The sequence below is a fragment of the Pleurodeles waltl genome, chromosome 5 (genome assembly GCF_031143425.1).
Source record: "Pleurodeles waltl isolate 20211129_DDA chromosome 5, aPleWal1.hap1.20221129, whole genome shotgun sequence".
Taxonomy (NCBI): Eukaryota; Metazoa; Chordata; class Amphibia; order Caudata; family Salamandridae; genus Pleurodeles; species Pleurodeles waltl.
In genome coordinates, this window is record NC_090444.1 from 1763885284 (window position 1) to 1763903812 (window position 18529).

Here is an 18529-nt window from a genome sequence, read left to right on the forward strand (position 1 = left end):
AAAAATACAGGCAGCAGCTCTTAATTAATGGGACAAGTGTAGAAGGCCTGAGGGATACAGGTGCCAGTGTCACCATGGTGACAGAGAAACTGGTTTCCCCTGGTCAATACCTGGCTGGACAAACTTATCCAGTCACCAACGCTGACAATCAGACTAAAGTACATCCCATGGCTATGGTAACTTTAAAGTGGGAAGGGGTCAATGGCCTGAAACAGGTGGTGGTCTCCTCCAATATCCCAGTAGACTGTTTGCTTGGAAATGACCTGGAGTCCTCAGCATGGGCTGAGGTAGAACTAAAAACCCATGCAGCCATGCTGGGTATCCCTGAACTGGTGTGTCTCAAGACAAGGGCACAGTGCAAGGCTCAGGGTGAAAAAGTAGAGCTGGAGTCTGGAAAAAGGGCCCAGCCTACCAAGAGGAAAGGAAAGTCAGCTGGGAAACCAGCTGCAACACAACAACAAAAAGAGAACCTCTCTTCTCAGGAAGAAGTTCTGCCCTCTGAGGGAACTGAGCCCATGGAGCTAGAACCTTACCAGGTTGAGCTCTTAGGCCCAGGGGGACCCTCAAGGGAGCAGTTGTGTAAGGGGCAAGAAACCTGTCCCTCTCTTGAAGGCCTTAGGCAGCAAGCTGCTGAAGAGTCCAATGGCAAGAAAACTGGAACACATAGGGTCTATTGGGAAGATGGGCTCCTGTACACTGAGGCAAGAGATCCCAAACCTGGTGCCACTAGGAGAGTGGTAGTGCCTCAGGAGTTCAGAGAGTTCATACTGACCTTAGCCCATGATATTCCCCTTGCTGGGCATTTGTGACAAACCAAGACGTGGGAGAGACTAGTCAACCACTTCTACTGGCCCAACATGTCCCAGAAAGTTAAGGAGTTTTGTGTCTCCTGTACCACCTGTCAAGCCAGTGGTAAGACAGGTGGACATCCAAAGGCCCCCCTCATTCCACTTCCAGTGGTGGGGGTCCCCTTTGAAAGAGTGGGTGTGGACATAGTGGGTCCACTTGAACCTCCCACAGCCTCAGGAAATATGTACATCCTACTAGTAGTGGATCATGCTACTAGGTATCCTGAAGCTATTCCCCTTAGGTCGACTACTGCCCCTGCAGTAGCCAAGGCCCTCATTGGTATCTTTACCAGAGTGGGCTTCCCTAAGGAGGTGGTGTCTGACAGAGGTACCAACTTCATGTCAGCATACCTGAAACACATGTGGAATGAGTGTGGAGTGACTTATAAATTCACTACACCCTATCATCCACAAACTAATGGCCTTGTTGAGAGATTCAACAAGACCTTAAAGGGCATGATCATGGGGCTCCCAGAAAAACTCAAAAGGAGATGGGATGTCCTCCTGCCATGTCTGCTCTTCGCTTACAGAGAGGTGCCTCAGAAGGGAGTAGGATTCTCACCCTTTGAACTTCTGTTTGGCCACCCTGTAAGGGGACCACTAGCTCTTGTGAAAGAAGGCTGGGAGAGACCTCTTCATGAGCCTAAACAAGACATAGTGGACTATGTACTTGGCCTTCGCTCAAGGATGGCAGAGTACATGGAAAAGGCAAGCAAAAACCTTGAGGCCAGCCAACAGCTCCAGACATTTTGGTATGACCAAAAGGCTGCACTGGTTGAATTTCAACCAGGGCAGAAAGTCTGGGTTTTGGAGCCTGTGGCTCCCAGGGCACTTCAGGACAAATGGAGTGGCCCTTACCCAGTGCTAGAGAGGAAGAGTCAGGTCACCTACCTGGTGGACCTGGGCAAAAGCAGGAGCCCCAAGAGGGTGATCCATGTGAACCGCCTTAAGCTCTTCCATGACAGGGCTGATGTGAATATGTTAATGGTAACAGATGAGGATCAGGAAGCTGAGAGTGAGCCTCTCCCTGATCTTCTGTCATCAAACCCTAATGATGGCTCAGTAGATGGAGTGATCTATTCAGACACCCTCTCTAGCCAACAGCAATCTGACTGTAGGAAGGTCCTGCAACAGTTTGCTGAGCTATTTTCCCTAACCCCTGGTCAGACACCCCTGTGTAGCCATGATGTGGACACAGGAGACAGCATGCCTGTCAAAAACAAAATATTCAGACAGTCTGATCAAGTTAAGGAAAGCATCAAGGTGGAAGTCCACAAGATGCTGGAATTGGGAGTAATTGAGCACTCTGACAGCCCCTGGGCTAGCCCAGTGGTCTTAGTCCCCAAACCTCACACCAAAGATGGAAAGAGAGAGATGAGGTTTTGTGTGGACTACAGAGGACTTAATTCTGTCACCAAGACAGATGCCCATCCCATTCCTAGAGCTGATGAGCTGATAGACAAATTAGGTGCTGCCAAATTCTTAAGTACCTTTGACTTAACAGCAGGGTACTGGAAAATCAAAATGGCACCTGGAGCAAAAGAAAAGACAGCATTCTCCACACCTGATGGGCATTATCAGTTCACTGTTATGCCCTTTGGTTTAAAGAATGCCCCTGCCACCTTCCAAAGGTTGGTGAATCAAGTCCTTGCTGGCTTGGAGTCCTTTAGTGCAGCTTATCTTGACAATATTGCTGTCTTTAGCTCCAACTGGCAGGATCACCTGGTCCACCTGAAGAAGGTTTTGAAGGCTCTGCAATCAGCAGGCCTCTCTATCAAGGCATCCAAATGCCAGATAGGGCAGGGAACTGTGGTTTACTTGGGACACCTTGTAGGTGGAGGCCAAGTTCAGCCACTCCAGCCTAAGATCCAGACTATTCTGGACTGGGCAGCTCCAAAAACCCAGACTCAAGTCAGGGCATTCCTTGGTTTGACTGGGTACTATAGGAGGTTTGTGAAGGGATATAGATCCATTGTGACAGCCCTCACAGAACTCACCTCCAAGAAAATGCCCAAGAAAGTAAACTGGACTGTAGAGTGCCAACAGGCCTTTGACACCCTGAAACAAGCAATGTGCACAGCACCAGTTCTAAAAGCTCTAGATTACTCCAAGCAGTTCATTGTGCAGACAGATGCCTCTGAACATGGGATAGGGGCAGTTTTGTCCCAAACAAATGATGATGGCCTTGTTTGTGTAAGGAAATGCCTCCTTGGCATGGTTACCACCTGACTTTTTGCCTTTGCTGATGCTATGTTTTGAATTGAAAGTGTGCTGAGGCCTGCTAACCAGGCCACAGCACCAGTGTTCTTTCCCTAACCTGTACTTTTGATTCCACAATTGGCACACCGTGGCATCCAGTTAAGTCCCTTGTAACTGGTACCCCTGGTACCAAGGGCCCTGATGCCAGGGAAGGTCTCTAAGGGCTGCAGCATATCTTATGCCACCCTGGGGACCCCTCACTCAGCACAGACACACTGCTTACCAGCTTGTGTGTGCTGGTGAGAACAAAACGAGTAAGTCGACATGGCACTCCCCTCAGGGTGCCATGCCAACCTCACACTGCCTATGCAGTATAGATAAGTCACCCCTCTAGTAGGCCTTACAGCCCTAAGGCAGGGTGCACTATACCATAGGTGAGGGCACCAGTGCATGAGCACTGTGCCCCTACAGTGTCTAAGCCAAACCTTAGACATTGTAAGTGCAGGGTAGCCATAAGAGTATATGGTCTGGGAGTCTGTCAAACACGGACTCCACAGCACCATAATGGCTACACTGAACACTGGGAAGTTTGGTATCAAACTTCTCAGCACAATAAATGCACACTGATGCCAGTGTACATTTTATTGTAAAATACACCCCAGAGGGCACCTTAGAGGTGCCCCCTGAAACCTAATCCAACTACCTGTGTAGGCTGACTGGTTCTAGCAGCCTGCCACACTCGAGACATGTTGCTGGCCACATGGGGAGAGTGCCTTTGTCACTCTGTGGCCTGTAACAAATCCTGCACTGGGTGGAGATGCTATCACCTCCCCCAGGCAGGAGCTGTAACACCTGGCGGTGAGCCTCAAAGGCTTACCCCCTTTGTTCCAGCACCGCAGGGCACTCCAGCTAGTGGAGTTGCCCGCCCCCTCCGGCCACGGCCCCACTTTTGGCGGCAAGGCCGGAGGAGATAATGAGAATAACAAGGAGGAGTCACTGGCCAGTCAGGACAGCCCCTAAGGTACCTGAGCTGAAGTGACTCTAACTTTTAGAAATCCTCCATCTTGCAGATGGAGGATTCCCCCAATAGGGATAGGAATGTGACCCCCCTCCCCTTGGGAGGAGGCACAAAGCGGGTGTACCCACCCTCAGGGCTAGTAGCCATTGGCTACTAACCCCCCAGACCTAAACACGCCCTTAAATTTAGTATTTAAGGGCTTCCCTGAACCTAAGAATTTAGATTCCTGCAACTTACCGAAGAAGAAGACTGCTGAGCTGAAAACCCCTGCAGAAGAAGAAAGAAGACACCAACTGCTTTGGCCCCAGTCCTACCGGCCTGTCTCCTGCCTTCTAAAGAAACCTGCTCCAGTGACGCTTTCTCAAGGACCAGCGACCTCTGAATCCTCCGAGGACTGCCCTGCTTCAAGAGGAACACGAAACTCCCGAGGACAGCGGACCTGCTCCAAAAAGACTGCAACTTTGTTACAGAGGAGCAGATTTAAAGACCCCTGCAATCCCCGCAAGAAGCGTGAGACTTGCAACACTGCACCCGGCGACCCCGACTCGACTGGTGGAGAAACAACACCTCAGGGAGGACCCTCCGGCGACTCCGAGACTGTGAGTAACCAAAGTTGTCCCCCCTGAGCCCCCACAGCGACGCCTGCAGAGGGAATCCCGAGGCTCCCCCTGACCGCGACTGCCTGACTCTAAAATTCCGACGGCTGGAAAAGACCCTGCACCCGCAGCCCCCAGCACCTGAAGGATCGGAACTTCAGTGCAGGAGTGACCCCCAGGAGGCCCTCTCCCTTGCCCAGGTGGTGGCTACCCCGTAGAGCCCCCCCCCCTTGCCTGCCTGCACCGCTGAAGAGACCCCTTGGTCTCCCATTGATTTACATTGCGAACCCGATGCTTGTTTGCACACTGCACCCAGCCGCCCCCGCGCTGCTGAGGGTGTACTTTCTGTGTGGACTTGTGTCCCCCCCCCGGTGCCCTACAAAACCCCCCTGGTCTGCCCTCCGAAGACGCGGGTACTTACCTGCTGGCAGACTGGAACCGGGGCACCCCCTTCTCTCCATTGAAGCCTATGCGTTTTGGGCACCACTTTGAACTCTGCACCTGACCGGCCCTGAGCTGCTGGTGTGGTGACTTTGGGGTTGCTCTGAACCCCCAACGGTGGGCTACCTTGGACCCCAATCTTAACCCCGTAGGTGGTTTACTTACCTGCAAAAACTAACATTACTTTACCTCCCCCAGGAACTGTGAAAATTGCACTGTGTCCACTTTTAAAACAGCTTATTGTGTTTTATGTCAAAAGTATATATGCTTCTGTGATTATTCAAAGTTCCTAAAGTACTTACCTGCAATACCTTTCAAATGAGATATTACATGTAGAATTTGAACCTGTGGTTCTTAAAATAAACTAAGAAAAGATATTTTTCTATAACAAAACCTATTGGCCTGGATTTGTCTGAGTGTGTGTTCCTCATTTATTGCCTGTGTGTATGTACAACAAATGCTTAACACTACTCCTTTGATAAGCCTACTGCTCGACCACACTACCACAAAATAGAGCATTAGTATTATCTCTTTTTGCCACTATCTTACCTCTAAGGGGAACCCTTGGACTCTGTGCATGCTATTCCTTACTTTGAAATAGCACATACAGAGCCAACTTCCTACAGGTGCTCACCTGCAACATCTGCCAGTACAGGGTCAATGAGTGGAAAGAGAAAATAAATGTTGCACTGTTATCTGGAATTAAAGAGCAGTCCACCTAGCTTTTAAAGTGTTTCTCCCATAGGTAAAGACAGAGTGTGTCCTGATTCAGATGGACAACCCCACGATGCTGTGCTTCCTAAATAGGGAGGCAAAAATCAATAACACTGGAGGCAAAATGTTTCACTCTGGACTCTGGCAAGAGGTCTGACCGTAGGTCGGTACATATCCCATACCCTCTGAAGCATCAGGCGGGAAATCCTTTATGAAGGAAATGCATGCCACAATCCGTCTAGCTATAAATTTCTTGGATGTGGCCCATCCGTGACGTGAGGAAGTTACTAACTAGCAAACAAACTTTTTCTAGGTAGGCTGAGAGCCCTCTCATTTATAGTTAAAGCTACAGTTACAGCTTGACTTAAAAATATCCCATTAGCAAATACCTGTAGAGCGGCCTCCTTGCAGATCTGAACTTAAGTTGACAAGACACTGCTGTCTAGATTCAGATATTTAGTCTGATGCTTGAGTTGGTAAGGCCCCCTAAAGATTTTTTTCCCTAGAAGTGGCACTAGAGCTGACCCTTTCATTAGGCTATTTATTTTATTTCTATACCCAAACACCACATATGAAAAGACTCCCTTTAGTTTACTACTCGATTAAGTCAACGAAGATCCCAGTACTGATTTTCATTGAAGTCTTAAAGGACCCGCCCGCCTCTTCCTGACTGGGTTTTATCTTGGGCATCAGAAATTCTGTCAGTGTACTCGTAAGGCTAACTTAGTTTCAGTTCTCATTGTCAAAAAGGACTCGCCAAAGTGGGGGCAACTGTCAGTTCAGTGCATGGTTGAAGGTAGAAGCCTCTTAAAGGGACAACAGCCTCTTTTTCACACTTGGCTACAACTTTTCCTCTGTAATAGACAGAGTTTGCCTGCTTTTACATTTCAAGTGCATGCACTTTAAGTGCAAGTGTTTGTGCACCGCTATGTCACTGCACTGTACTTCGCCCCACTACTCGCACTGCTAGCCAGTATCACAGCAGCCCTGCTACTGGAAGGGTGTAAGGAGCAGACAGAGGTGTTAACTGAGTGCCTGAAAACTGCTGAGAAGATGACGGAAGAACAACAGCGTGGAAGTGAAGGACGGAGCAAAGTGGAAGTAATAGGGAAGAAATAGAGGACAGTGAGAAGTGGAAGAGTGAAAGGATGAACATTAAAGAAAAGGGAGCACAAGGTGGTGTTGAGAGGTCAAGAGAGAGAGTAAGAGCTAGAATTAAAAGAATTTTTGTATTAAAAAAACCACTTGATGCCAATTTAAGGAATATATGTAGGACTGACTGATAAGATCTAAACTATGTCCATCAGCTTCCAGAGCAGGTCTGATGCACACAAGAGGGCACTGTCATAGGCACATAGTAGAGACTATTTAATGAGGTAACTAGGCAGCACTAACACAACCTTTATCCACATTTACAAAGCGATTTACCTCCCCTTCCCCAGTTTTTTTTACCTGGGGAAAAATGACCAGTTCACTATTTGTTTTACTAGCCATGTCAGTGGATTTTAACAAAGTCCTTTTTTAGACTATTATTTTTATTAGGCGCCCTGCGTCCTAACATGCCAAGAGCGTGGTGTTCAACGTCTACAGGCCCTACCTAAAACTTGGCTTTCTGAACACTGAAATCCTTTAAGATACTCAAGACAAAACAGTTGGTGTTGTCAGTGGTTGCTATTTGTTTATTGCTGCCTCTATCTGGGAAAGTGAAGGGAAAGCTGTTCATTTGTCTAGCCAGTGTATGTTGGTGGAAGAGCAGGGAGTATTAAGCAGCCTTGCTTGTCATTTTCTCCAAATTCATTGGGGCTGGTGCCCTTTAGGAATAATTTTGAACAACAATCTGCCCTGCCCTAGAATGTTAAAAATATACCAACGAAGGCTTTTAGGTATCTCTTACCTGCTTGCCTGTTTGGTGATCTGGTCCCCCTGGAAGAAACATTCAAAACCCAATCTGTGCATTTTGCATCTGATCCTGTGAAGCAGCTACAGTGAAGCAGCATTATTGTACGCGAACATATGTCTACATGTTTCTCTTGTTTTCTCTGCCCTTATGCTGCTGGGGCATAGGAACCTTAAGCATATGTACATTGTTAACTGAGCATCGACTCCGAGAGCCATAGCTGCATGATTACAAAAAATGAATGATTGAGGAGCCAGCTATCTAAAGCAGTTGATTGTCCCTAGTACCTAATGTTCATTATTAATTTTCCAGGAGGTGACGCGGATGGAAAAGGAGCAGGAAAGGGACCGAAGACACTCCATGATTTTATGGCAGAGTATGCCAAGTCAAACCGGAGTACTTGCAAAGGATGTGACGATAAAATAGAAAAGGTAACGGGGTCAGAAAGGCTTGTTGTGTAATTTGTTGTTTGCCTTCGAAGGTGCCTGTCTGCGGTTCATTACTGTGAAATCCATAATAGGTAGCCCATGTGTTATTTGTCTGCTGTGCAGTGTGACTGAAGCATGCAGCTGTAGAAAAGATTCCCATCTGCTCTCCTAGTTGGAGGATTTGCAGGGGGAGTGATGATAAAATAGAAAAGATAATAATAAGGTCCAGTGGGCTTGTGCGACCATATGCATTATTCTGTTTGGTAAAGATGTCAGTCTTATTTAGTGTCATTGAAGAAGATAACATGAATGGATTTACTTTTGTCTTAAGGCCTGGATGTCAGAATGTGTACGTATATTGGGCCTAAAATGTGCATACATGGTAATGGCATGGTTGCATATGGCCACTGTTCAATGCATGACAAGTGTGTTAGCAGCTCCTAATGTAACCTAATGAAATCTACCACTAATGGCTACTTAATAATGGCCGAAGCATAATTCTTTTGAGATCCATTTCCTTACAGCATTACAATGTTTGCGAGAGGGGAGTTATAAAAATACTCCAATCCAAACCCAGTACGAAGCTGTCAGTAGGGGACTAGCGATACATCCTCTGTATAGGCTTGTATTGACCTGCATGGGCACTTAGCCTTTCATCCTACTGAGATCGGTAGATTTAGGAACATTGAATTGTTACAGAGGAGCAGCATTGGTGGTGGCATTAAGTTACGTGTCAGATGCTCACATTTTTTCTAGTTTAAGAGAAATTAGTATTGCCCTGTAGGGGTAACTCATATTTAAAGCAGATGTTCTGCAAAATGACAAATATGTCAACTTCAAAATCTTTGCAAAGAGTCAGTCTCCCCAGCAGCTTGCAAATGCCTATGAGGATAACTGAAACAACACCCACATCTCTTGCCGCTTAACATGTGGCTAAACTTGTTGGATCTACAGAGTATGCAGATGTCCTCATGGCTTTGAAGGACGTTTTCAGAGCATAGGGCTTAACACAGCAGTCAGAAGACTTCAAGTAAGATTTGATGCTCATTGGTCAGAATGAAGGTACAGTGTGTGGGAGAAACATGGCTTCTGCTGTGAAGCAGTTTCAGTTCAGTCTGTGATAGTCTCCCAGTGGGTCTCCTTTCACATATGCGTGAAGCAGTATGTTTTGTAAGTGCTTGAGGATATTAGTCATGTTTCTGTGAATGTGTGTGGCATTAAACACTATTTGTGCTTTTGATCATATCCTTACTACTGGATTTCAGCATCACTTTTCTAATTTTATTTGGATCAGTTTTATACAGCCCAGGTTTTTATAAAAACACTTTAGTGCTGTACAAAGAAGTGGAGAGAAACATAGGAAAATCGGGCATATGGTCACTAAAATGTGGCAGATACACTTGGTAAAGTTGTTTGCTATTGTAGGTATGAGGTGCCATCTTAACTACACAAACTAGCATTCGGAGGAGGAGGGAGATGATGTACAGGAACAGGTCATAACATACAGGCAGAGCATTGAAAAGTGTCAGTGATAAGTGTTTGAAGTTCCTTTAATTGTACAGCTGGGCTTCTCTTTGGGTATGACGGAGGCACAGTACTTCGGGAGCATAACAGTTCGAACATCTGTCCTTGATTCTGAATTCTTCGACCCTAGTATGGAGAATTTCAACTATGTAATGTGGGTAGTCAAGAAATTACATTTCTGTGTTTCTGGGTGGAAGCATGAGCCCTCCTGTGCTTCAGGGATACAGGCTGATTCTGCCTTTGAACTTTCCACCATAGGATCTCTCAGTCATTGAGAAAGAGCCTCTCGATAGTTGGTCCTCACCATAACAAGTCTCCGAAGAGACTTTAAGACCGTCTCTGTGCAAGTAGGGTGGAAATTAGTTCCACATTATAGGAACGTGCCACTGTTGGCATGAATACCCTCCCCCCCTCTCTTCTACCCCCCCCCCCCACCCTTACACCACACACACACACTTTTGCATAGTGTTGATGCCAACTTTGATTGAAAGTATGCTGGGACCCTGCTAACCAGGCCCCAGCACCAGTGTTCTTTTCCAAAATCTGTCCCTTCCTTTCCACAATTGGCACAACCCTGACACACAGTTAAGTCCCTTGTAAAAGGTACCCTTGGTACCAAGGGCCCTGTGGCCAGGGAAGGTCCCCAAGGGCTGCAGCATGTATTATGCCACCCTAGGGGCCCCCTCACCCAGCACATCTACACTGTCTTTGCAGCTTGTGTGTGCTGTTGGGGAGAAAAAGGCAAAGTCGACATGGCATCCCTGTCGGGGTGCCATGCCCACAAACGACTGCCTGTGGCATAGGTAAGACGCTCCACTAGGAGGCCTTAGAGCCCTAAGGCAGGGTGCACTATACCACAAGTGAAGGCATAGCTGCATGAGTAATATGTCCCTACAGTGTCTAAGTCCATTCTTAGGCATTGTAAGTGCAGTGTAGCCATATTGAGTATATGATCTGGGAGTTTGTGATTACGAACTCCACAGATCCATAATGGCTTCACTGAATACTGGGAAGTTTGATATCAAACTTCTCAGCACAATAAACCGCCACTGATGCCAGTGTGGGTTTTATTAAAAAATGCACGCAGAGTGCATCTTAGAGATGCCCCTGTATGCTAGCCAAACTGCTAGTGTAGGACTGACTGGTCTGTGCCAGCCTGCCACTTTCAGACAAGTTTCTGACCACATGGGGTGCGAGCCTTTGCACACTTGGTGGTTGTAAAGAAATGGCTCCCTGTTGCAGTTACCCCCCACTTTTTGCCTGATACTGATGCTGACTTGACTGAGAAGTGTGCTGGGACCCTGCTAACCAGGCCCCAGCACCAGTGTTCTTTCACCTAAAATGTGCTTTTGATTCCACAATTGGCACACCCTGGCATCCAGGTAAGTCCCTTGTAACTGGTACCCCTGGTACCAAGGGCCCTGATGCCAGGGAAGGTCTCTAAGGGCTGCAGCATATCTTATGCCACCCTGGGGACCCCTCACTCAGCACAGACACACTGCTTGCCAGCTTGTGTGTGCTGATGAGAACAAAACGAGTAAGTCGACATGGCACTCCCCTCAGGGTGCCATGCCAACCTCACACTGCCTATGCAGTATAGATAAGTCACCCCTCTAGTAGGCCTTACAGCCCTAAGGCAGGGTGCACTATACCATAGGTTAGGGCACCAGTGCATGAGCACTATGCCCCTACAGTGTCTAAGCAAAACCTTAGACATTGTAAGTGCAGGGTAGCCATAAGAGTATATGGTCTGGGAGTCTGTCAAAAACGAACTCCACAGCTCCATAATGGCTACACTGAATACTGGGAAGTTTGGTATCAAACTTCTCAGAATAATAAACCCACACTGATGCAGGTGTTGGATTTATTAAAAAATGCACACAGAGGGCATCTTAGAGATACCCCCTGTATTTTACCCAATTGTTCAGTGCAGGACTGACTAGTCTGTGCCAGCCTGCTGCTGAGAGACGAGTGTCTGACCTCATGCGGTGAGAGCCTTTGTGCTCTCTGAGGACAGAAACAAAGCCTGCTCTTTGTGGAGGTGCTTCACACCTCCCACCTGCCTGAACTGTAACACCTAGCAGTGAGCTTCAAAGGCTCAAGCTTCGTGTTACAATGCCCCAGGGCACTCCAGCAAGTGGAGATGCCCGCCCCCTGGACACAGCCCCCACTTTTGGCGGCAAGTCCAGGAGAAATAATGAGAATAACAAGGAGGAGTCACTGGCCAGTCAGGACAGCCCCTAAGGTGTCCTGAGCTGAGGTGACTCTGACTTTTAGAAATCCTCCATCTTGTAGAAGGAGGATTCCCCCAATAGGGATAGGAATGTGACCCCCTCCCCTTGGGAGGAGGCACAAAGAGGGTGTACCCTCCCTCCGGGCTAGTAGCCATTGGCTACTAACCCCCCAGACCTAAACACGCCCTTATATTTTGTATTTAAGGGCTTCCCTGAACCTAAAGATTGAGATTCCTGAAACCTACAAGAAGAAGAAGACTGCTGAGCTGAAAAACCCCTGCAGAGGAAGAACAGAAGACACCAACTGCTTTGGCCCCAGTCCTACCGGCTTGTCTCCTGCCTTCCAAAGAAACCTGCTCCAGCGACGCTTTCCAAAGGACCAGCGACCTCTGAATCCTCAGAGGACTGCCCTGCTTCAAGCAAAACAAGGAACTCCCGAGGACAGCGGCCCTGCTCCAAAAGAACTGCAACTTTGTTTCAAGGAGCAGACTTAAAGACCCCTGCAACTCCCCGCAAGAAGCGTGAGACTTGCAACACTGCACCCGGCGACCCCGACTCGACTGGTGGAGAACCAACACCTCAGGGAGGACGCTCCGGCGACTCCGAGACCGTGAGTAACCAAAGTTGTCCCCCCTGAGCCCTCACAGCGACGCCTGCAGAGGGAATCCCGAGGCTCCCCCTGACCGCGACTGCCTGAACTCCGTTTCCCGACGGCTGGAAAAGACCCTGCACCCGCAGCCCCCAGCACCGAAAGGAACGGAACTCCTGTGCAGGAGTGACCCCCAGGAGGCCCTCTCCCTTGCCCAGGTGGTGGCTACCCCGAGGAGCCCCCCCCCCTTGCCTGCCTGCGACGCTGAAGAGATCCCTTGATCTCTCATTGAAAACCCGACGCGTGTTTGCACACTGCACCCGGCCGCCCTCGCGCTGCTCAGGGTGTACTTTTTGTGCTGACTTGTGTCCCCCCCGGTGCCCTACAAAACCCCCCTGGTCTGCCCTCCGAAGACGCGGGTACTTACCTGCTGGCAGACCGGAACCGGGGCGCCCCCTTCTCTCCATTGAAGCCTATGCGTTTTGGGCACCTCTTTGACATCTGCACCTGACCGGCCCTGAGCTGCTGGTGTGGTAACTTTGGGGTTGCTCTGAACCCCCAACGGTGGGCTACCTTGGACCCAAACCTGAGACTTGTAAGTGATTTACTTACCTGACAAAACTAACAAAAACTTACCTCCCCCAGGAACTGTGAAAATTGCACTGTGTCCACTTTTAAAACAGCTTATTGTGTTTTATGTAAAAAGTATACATGCTAATGTAATTATTCAAAGTCCCTAAAGTACTTACCTGCAATACCTTTCAAATGAGATATTACATGTAGAATTTGAACCTGTGGTTCTTAAAATAAACTAAGAAAAGATATTTTTCTATAACAAAACCTATTGGCCTGGATTTGTCTCTGAGTGTGTGTTCCTCATTTATTGCCTGTGTGTATGTACACCAAATGCTTAACACTACTCCTTTGATAAGCCTACTGCTCGACCACACTACCACAAAATAGAGCATTAGTATTATCTCTTTTTGCCACTATCTTACCTCTAAGGGGAACCCTTGGACTCTGTGCATGCTATTCCTTACTTTGAAATAGCACATACAGAGCCAACTTCCTACAGTGATCCTAAACAAAGCCTGTCCTGGGTGGAGGTGCTTCACACCTCCCCCCCCCCCCTACAGGAACTGTAACACCTGGTGGTGAGCCTCAAAGGCTCTAGCCTCGGATTACAGTGCCCCAGGGCACTCCAGCTAGTGGAGTTGCCCACCCTCTGGACAAAGCCCCACTTTTGGCAGCAAGTCTGGCGGGAAAATTAGGGAAAACAGGCAGGAGTGACCACCCCAGCCAGGACCCCCCCTAAGGTGTCCAGAGCTGAGGTGACCCCCTCCCTGCAGAATCCTCAATCTAGGTTTGGAGGACAGGGACCAATAGGATTAGGTTTGTGCTCCCTCCCCAAAGGGAGTGGGCACAAGGAGGGTGTAGCCACCCTCAGGGACAGTAGCAATTGGCTGCTGCCCTCTGACCCCTAAAATGCCCCAAATCTAGGATTTAAGGGTCTCCCTGAACCCAGCTCACCAAATTCCTGGTGACCTACAAGAAGAAAAAAAGACTGCTTAGCTGAAACCCCCCCATCAGAGAAGAAGAAAGATGACAACTGATTTGGCCCCAGCCCCACCTCCCTGTCTCCTGCTTCAAAGAACCTGCACAAGAACAGCGACGCATCCAGCTGGACCAGTGACCTCTGCCGCGTTCCAGAGGACTGCCCTGTACCCAAAAGGACCAAGAACTCCAGTGGACAGCGGCCCTGCCCAAGAAGAAAACAATGACTAAGGCCTCCCACCTCACTCCGAATGCGTGAGTCCTAACCACTCTGCACCTGACACCCACGGCCTGTGTCCAGCCGGCCCAACCAGCTAGAGATGATACCCCAGGTGGTTCTGAGCAAGTGCTCACCCTGGGTTGACCTCTTCACCCCTCCACGACGATGCCTGCAGAGGGAATCCCGAGGACCCCCCTGACCACGAAGCTCTGCACGAAGATATCCGATGCCTAAAGACACACTGCACTTGCAGCCCTCAGGCCTTGGAGATTTCGACCCCCAGTGCAGCAACGTTCAGCAGGCAGCCCCCCTCCATGTCCAGCCTGTCGCCTGCCAGATGCGACCCCCTGGACCTCGCCTGCAGCCACTGAGTGACCCCCGGGGTCCCCTCATAGACCAGCAATGGGAGCCCGACGTTCTGTTTGCACTCTGCTCCTGGCCGCCCCTGTGCCGTTGAGGGTGTGTGTTTAATGCCTACTTGTGGCCCCCCAGTGCTCCTCTAAGCCCCCCTGGTCTGCCCTCGGAGCCCTGGGCACTTACCTGCAGGCAGGCATGATTCCGAGTACCCAAGTCTCCATAGGAGCCAACGTTAAGTTTGCTCATCTTTGACCTCTGCACCCGGCCGGCCCTGTGTTGCTGGTGGTGGTTGCTTGGGGTTAATTTGAACCCAGACTTGTGGACTTCCTAAAAACCAGAGACTTGAACCTGTAAGTCGAATACATACCTGTAAAACGATTTAACTTTTCTTCTCCCCCAGGAACTGTTTCTGAAAATTGCACTGTGTCCATTTTTAAAACCGGCGAATGCCAATATTTCAAAAACTGTATCACTTATCGATTTCAAACAAAGTACTGTTTATACATGTGTGAAATATGAATCTATTGGAAGTGCTTATCTGCAACTTGAATCTTGTAGTACTTAAAATAAATTAGGAAAATATATTTTTGCTATATAAAATCCATTGGTCTGGAGTTAAGTAATTGAGTGTGTGCTTCTTCTGTTGTCTCTGTGTGTGTGTGTGTGTGTGTGTGTGTGTACACAACAGATGCTTTACATTACCCTCTGATAAGCCTAACTGCTCGACCACACTATCACAAATGAAAGCATTAGTATTATCTACTTTAGCCTCTGGGGAAACCCTGGACTCTGTGCACGCTATATCTCACTTTGATATAGTATATACAGAGCCAGCTCCCTACAAACTTCTTTTGAGCATATCTTGAGGAAGATGGGTTGCATAGTTTACAGTTGCCTGAATATTTAATAATTGTAGGTAGAGATCTGCTTCACTTCGGAGGTACTTAGGTGGTCCATTTTAAAGGATGTCATTTAAAACATGCTATTACCCAGTCATGGTTCACTGACAACACATTTTTTCTTCCCAACAGAACCAGGTGAGGCTTTCCAAAAAGATGGTGGATCCTGAAAAGCCACAGCTGGGCATGATTGACCGCTGGTACCACCCAGACTGCTTTGTAGCCCGACGTGAAGAGTTAGGCTTTCTTCCCACATACAGTGCCAGCCAGCTCATGGGCTTCATCATTCTGAAGGCAGAAGACCAGCAGGATCTTAAGAAGAAGCTGCCTGCTGTCAAAAGTGAAGGGTAAGTGGCATGGGTGTGTGTGTTTTATATTGGCATGTTGCAGATACTTTATCCGTATCAGTTTATACAATTTTCCTTTTTTTTTTTATGTGAAAGTTAATGCAGTTAACCGGTTTAGTGCTTAGTATGCCATCATTCCGATTGAACAATTGTAATAAGGACTTGGGTAGCCTTCACCTTAATTTTTAATTCATATTTTTTCATGTTCTATTTACTTTAAAAAAGAAATACTGTATGCTGCTTCTCTGTTGGATGTACCTCTGTGTACCTCTCATGGAAACGCAAATTAGGCAGGATGGTTATATAAGCCCTCTGCAGATCGGTGCATGGTATTGTCCACCTCTCCCCTTCACCCCCCCCCACCCCCAGAGAGCCCCAGTAGTCTAGATAGAATGGGACTTGATGATATATGTCCATAGTCTTTCTAAAACGGTTTATTCCCTAATGGTCTACTGAATTCTCCTAAGTGGGGCTTGCTGCCCAAATTGACCTGCACAGAACTCTTGTAGAATTCCTTATTCATTCTAGAAGAGCACAACAGAGTGGTCTGTTGTTTCTCTTTGTTTCAAAGTGGCAGTGTTCCTTGGATGGGTTTTTCAGACTCTGATGCCACTGCATTCATTAGCGAAGGAGGGACAGAAAGGACAGAGTACCAGCATCATCACAAAGGTAATTTGCCTACTATGTTGGCTTCAGCATCTTCTGTAACTTACAGAAGTGGGATATGTGAAGTGTTGAACAGCACTTAGTTGTGTGATTGTTCTTGACTAGCTCACTATCCTAATGGCCTATTTTGCCTTAGTGACCCATTTCCTTTTCTGTTGTTGGAATTCTGTACGGAATTTGATCTTTAAGAAGTGTTAAGGTGCTTTGGTAAACACCTCAACTAAAGTAGGGCTTCGACTGTCAAGAAGGAACCATATCATTGTGCTCCTTGTGTGATTGAACTCTAATCTGGAACCTGGTACAGTGTGGTGTTTGTCATCCATGGTGTTTGTCATCCATCAATGGTACACTTCTTTTTTTATCTTGGGTGTGCTTGTACTTTCTTAAATACAGTGTGCTAAATATTCTCAGGAGTGTTACTCTTTGGATAGCGCAAAGATGACCCAGAGGGTTTCTCAAGATCTCAGTAGCGCCTAAGAGGTGTTTTATTAATCATTGATCATAAAGTTAAGTTTAGAACAGAGAAATATTTTACACAGAATGACATGTGACATTAGTGGAATCCTGATACAGAGAAGAGTACATCTTATGTTCAGACCAAAAAAAACTTTCGACACCGATAAAGACGTAATGGAGCAGTGAATCCAAGCAAGGCGAGAAAGTCATCCATTTTCTTCAAGCATAAAGGATAGAACCCCGAGAAGGCACGAATAAGCAGTGTCTCGAATAAGAAGCATGGCAGGTCTTTTTTGAGTGCGTTTTCCAGATCCTTTGGGCGCAGCCTGAGAAGGACCATGTTAAGATGAAGTGCTTCTTAAAACCCAGAATCTACAGGAAATGTGTCTCATGGCTTTGGACTGTTCAGAGGAAGGTCTGTGTCAGATAGTGGGGAGAGCCTCTGGGCAGGGTTTTCTGAACCGGGCAGGCCATTTGATTAAGGCATTTGTTCGATAGCCCCCTCCTACCAGGTGGTTCAATTGATGAAGTCTCTGAGTTTTCACTGGGGTGGCCATTGATGAGTTTCTGCTAACGTCAGAGGGCAGCTGGTCTCGGACTCAAAGCTCCACTTCCTTCCACAACTGCGGGTACTAAATGCAAAGTTGTTTGGACCTGGCATTCTTCAGTCATAGCCAGTGAAATCAGCAAGTCCGATTATTAATCTGAGCTAATCTTCAAAATAATGTCTCGAACGAAGGGGTTTCACCTCAAAAGGCAGTGAGGCATGATTATATAATACATCATAGGATAAAGGACTATGAGGTTGAGGCAATCAAATCTGTGGAATACTTTTCTGCGTAAAAGAGTAAAATCTATGGGGAGTAATTTATTTCTTTTAGATGAATGTCAAAAATTAGAAAAGTACACAATATTCATTGTATTTATATTAAATGTTCATGATTGTAGAAAGCAAGTTAGTTCAGCAGTGTAAAGCAGGGTTGTTAAGGTCAGTTTCAAGAAGGCTTGTTCCATGTCACTTTTCCGGGATAACCGACCACCACGTAAAATATTAAATAGTTCTGATTGCAGTATTTATATGTACAGTTCTCATATGGTATGTCCTGCATTCAGCTCTCCTTTGTATACATTGGACACCTCTGACCTCTAGCCACACCGCACATATCTCTTCAGCTACAGTTTATCAGTCCTGATATCAAGGTAGGTGCCCTCACACATCTCCCTGGCCCAGACGTCTTTTTTGTGATGACAAGATATCTGCAAATCAGACCTCTCTCCACAAGCCAACTATATCATGTTTGTACTTCCTGCCCTCACAGAGCATCAGATTCACTGGGGCTTGGCGGTTTCCATAGAAAGACTTACAGGGGCGGTGTCCACAGCTCAGTCAATCAAACTGCATTTGTAAAGCGCAACACTGTCACCCGAAGGGGGCGCTGTGTCCCCGTCGAAGAGCCAGGTCTTGAGTCTCTTACGGCAGTCTGCCAGCCAGGAGGTTTTACAGAGCTCGAGGGGAAGTTAGTTCCAGGTCTTGGCAACAAG

At 47.5% G+C, this 18529-nt stretch overlaps 1 protein-coding gene across 1 annotated transcript in view; it reads left to right on the top strand.

Annotated features, from left to right (window-relative positions):
• Positions 1–18529, top strand: part of PARP1 (poly(ADP-ribose) polymerase 1) — a 377066-nt gene that overhangs the window by 44262 nt on the left and 314275 nt on the right. Inside the window, exons 3-4 of the mRNA XM_069236169.1 lie at positions 8026–8144; positions 15651–15865. Of these exons, the coding sequence (XP_069092270.1) occupies positions 8026–8144; positions 15651–15865 (334 nt within the window). The remainder of the gene's footprint in view (positions 1–8025; positions 8145–15650; positions 15866–18529) is intronic.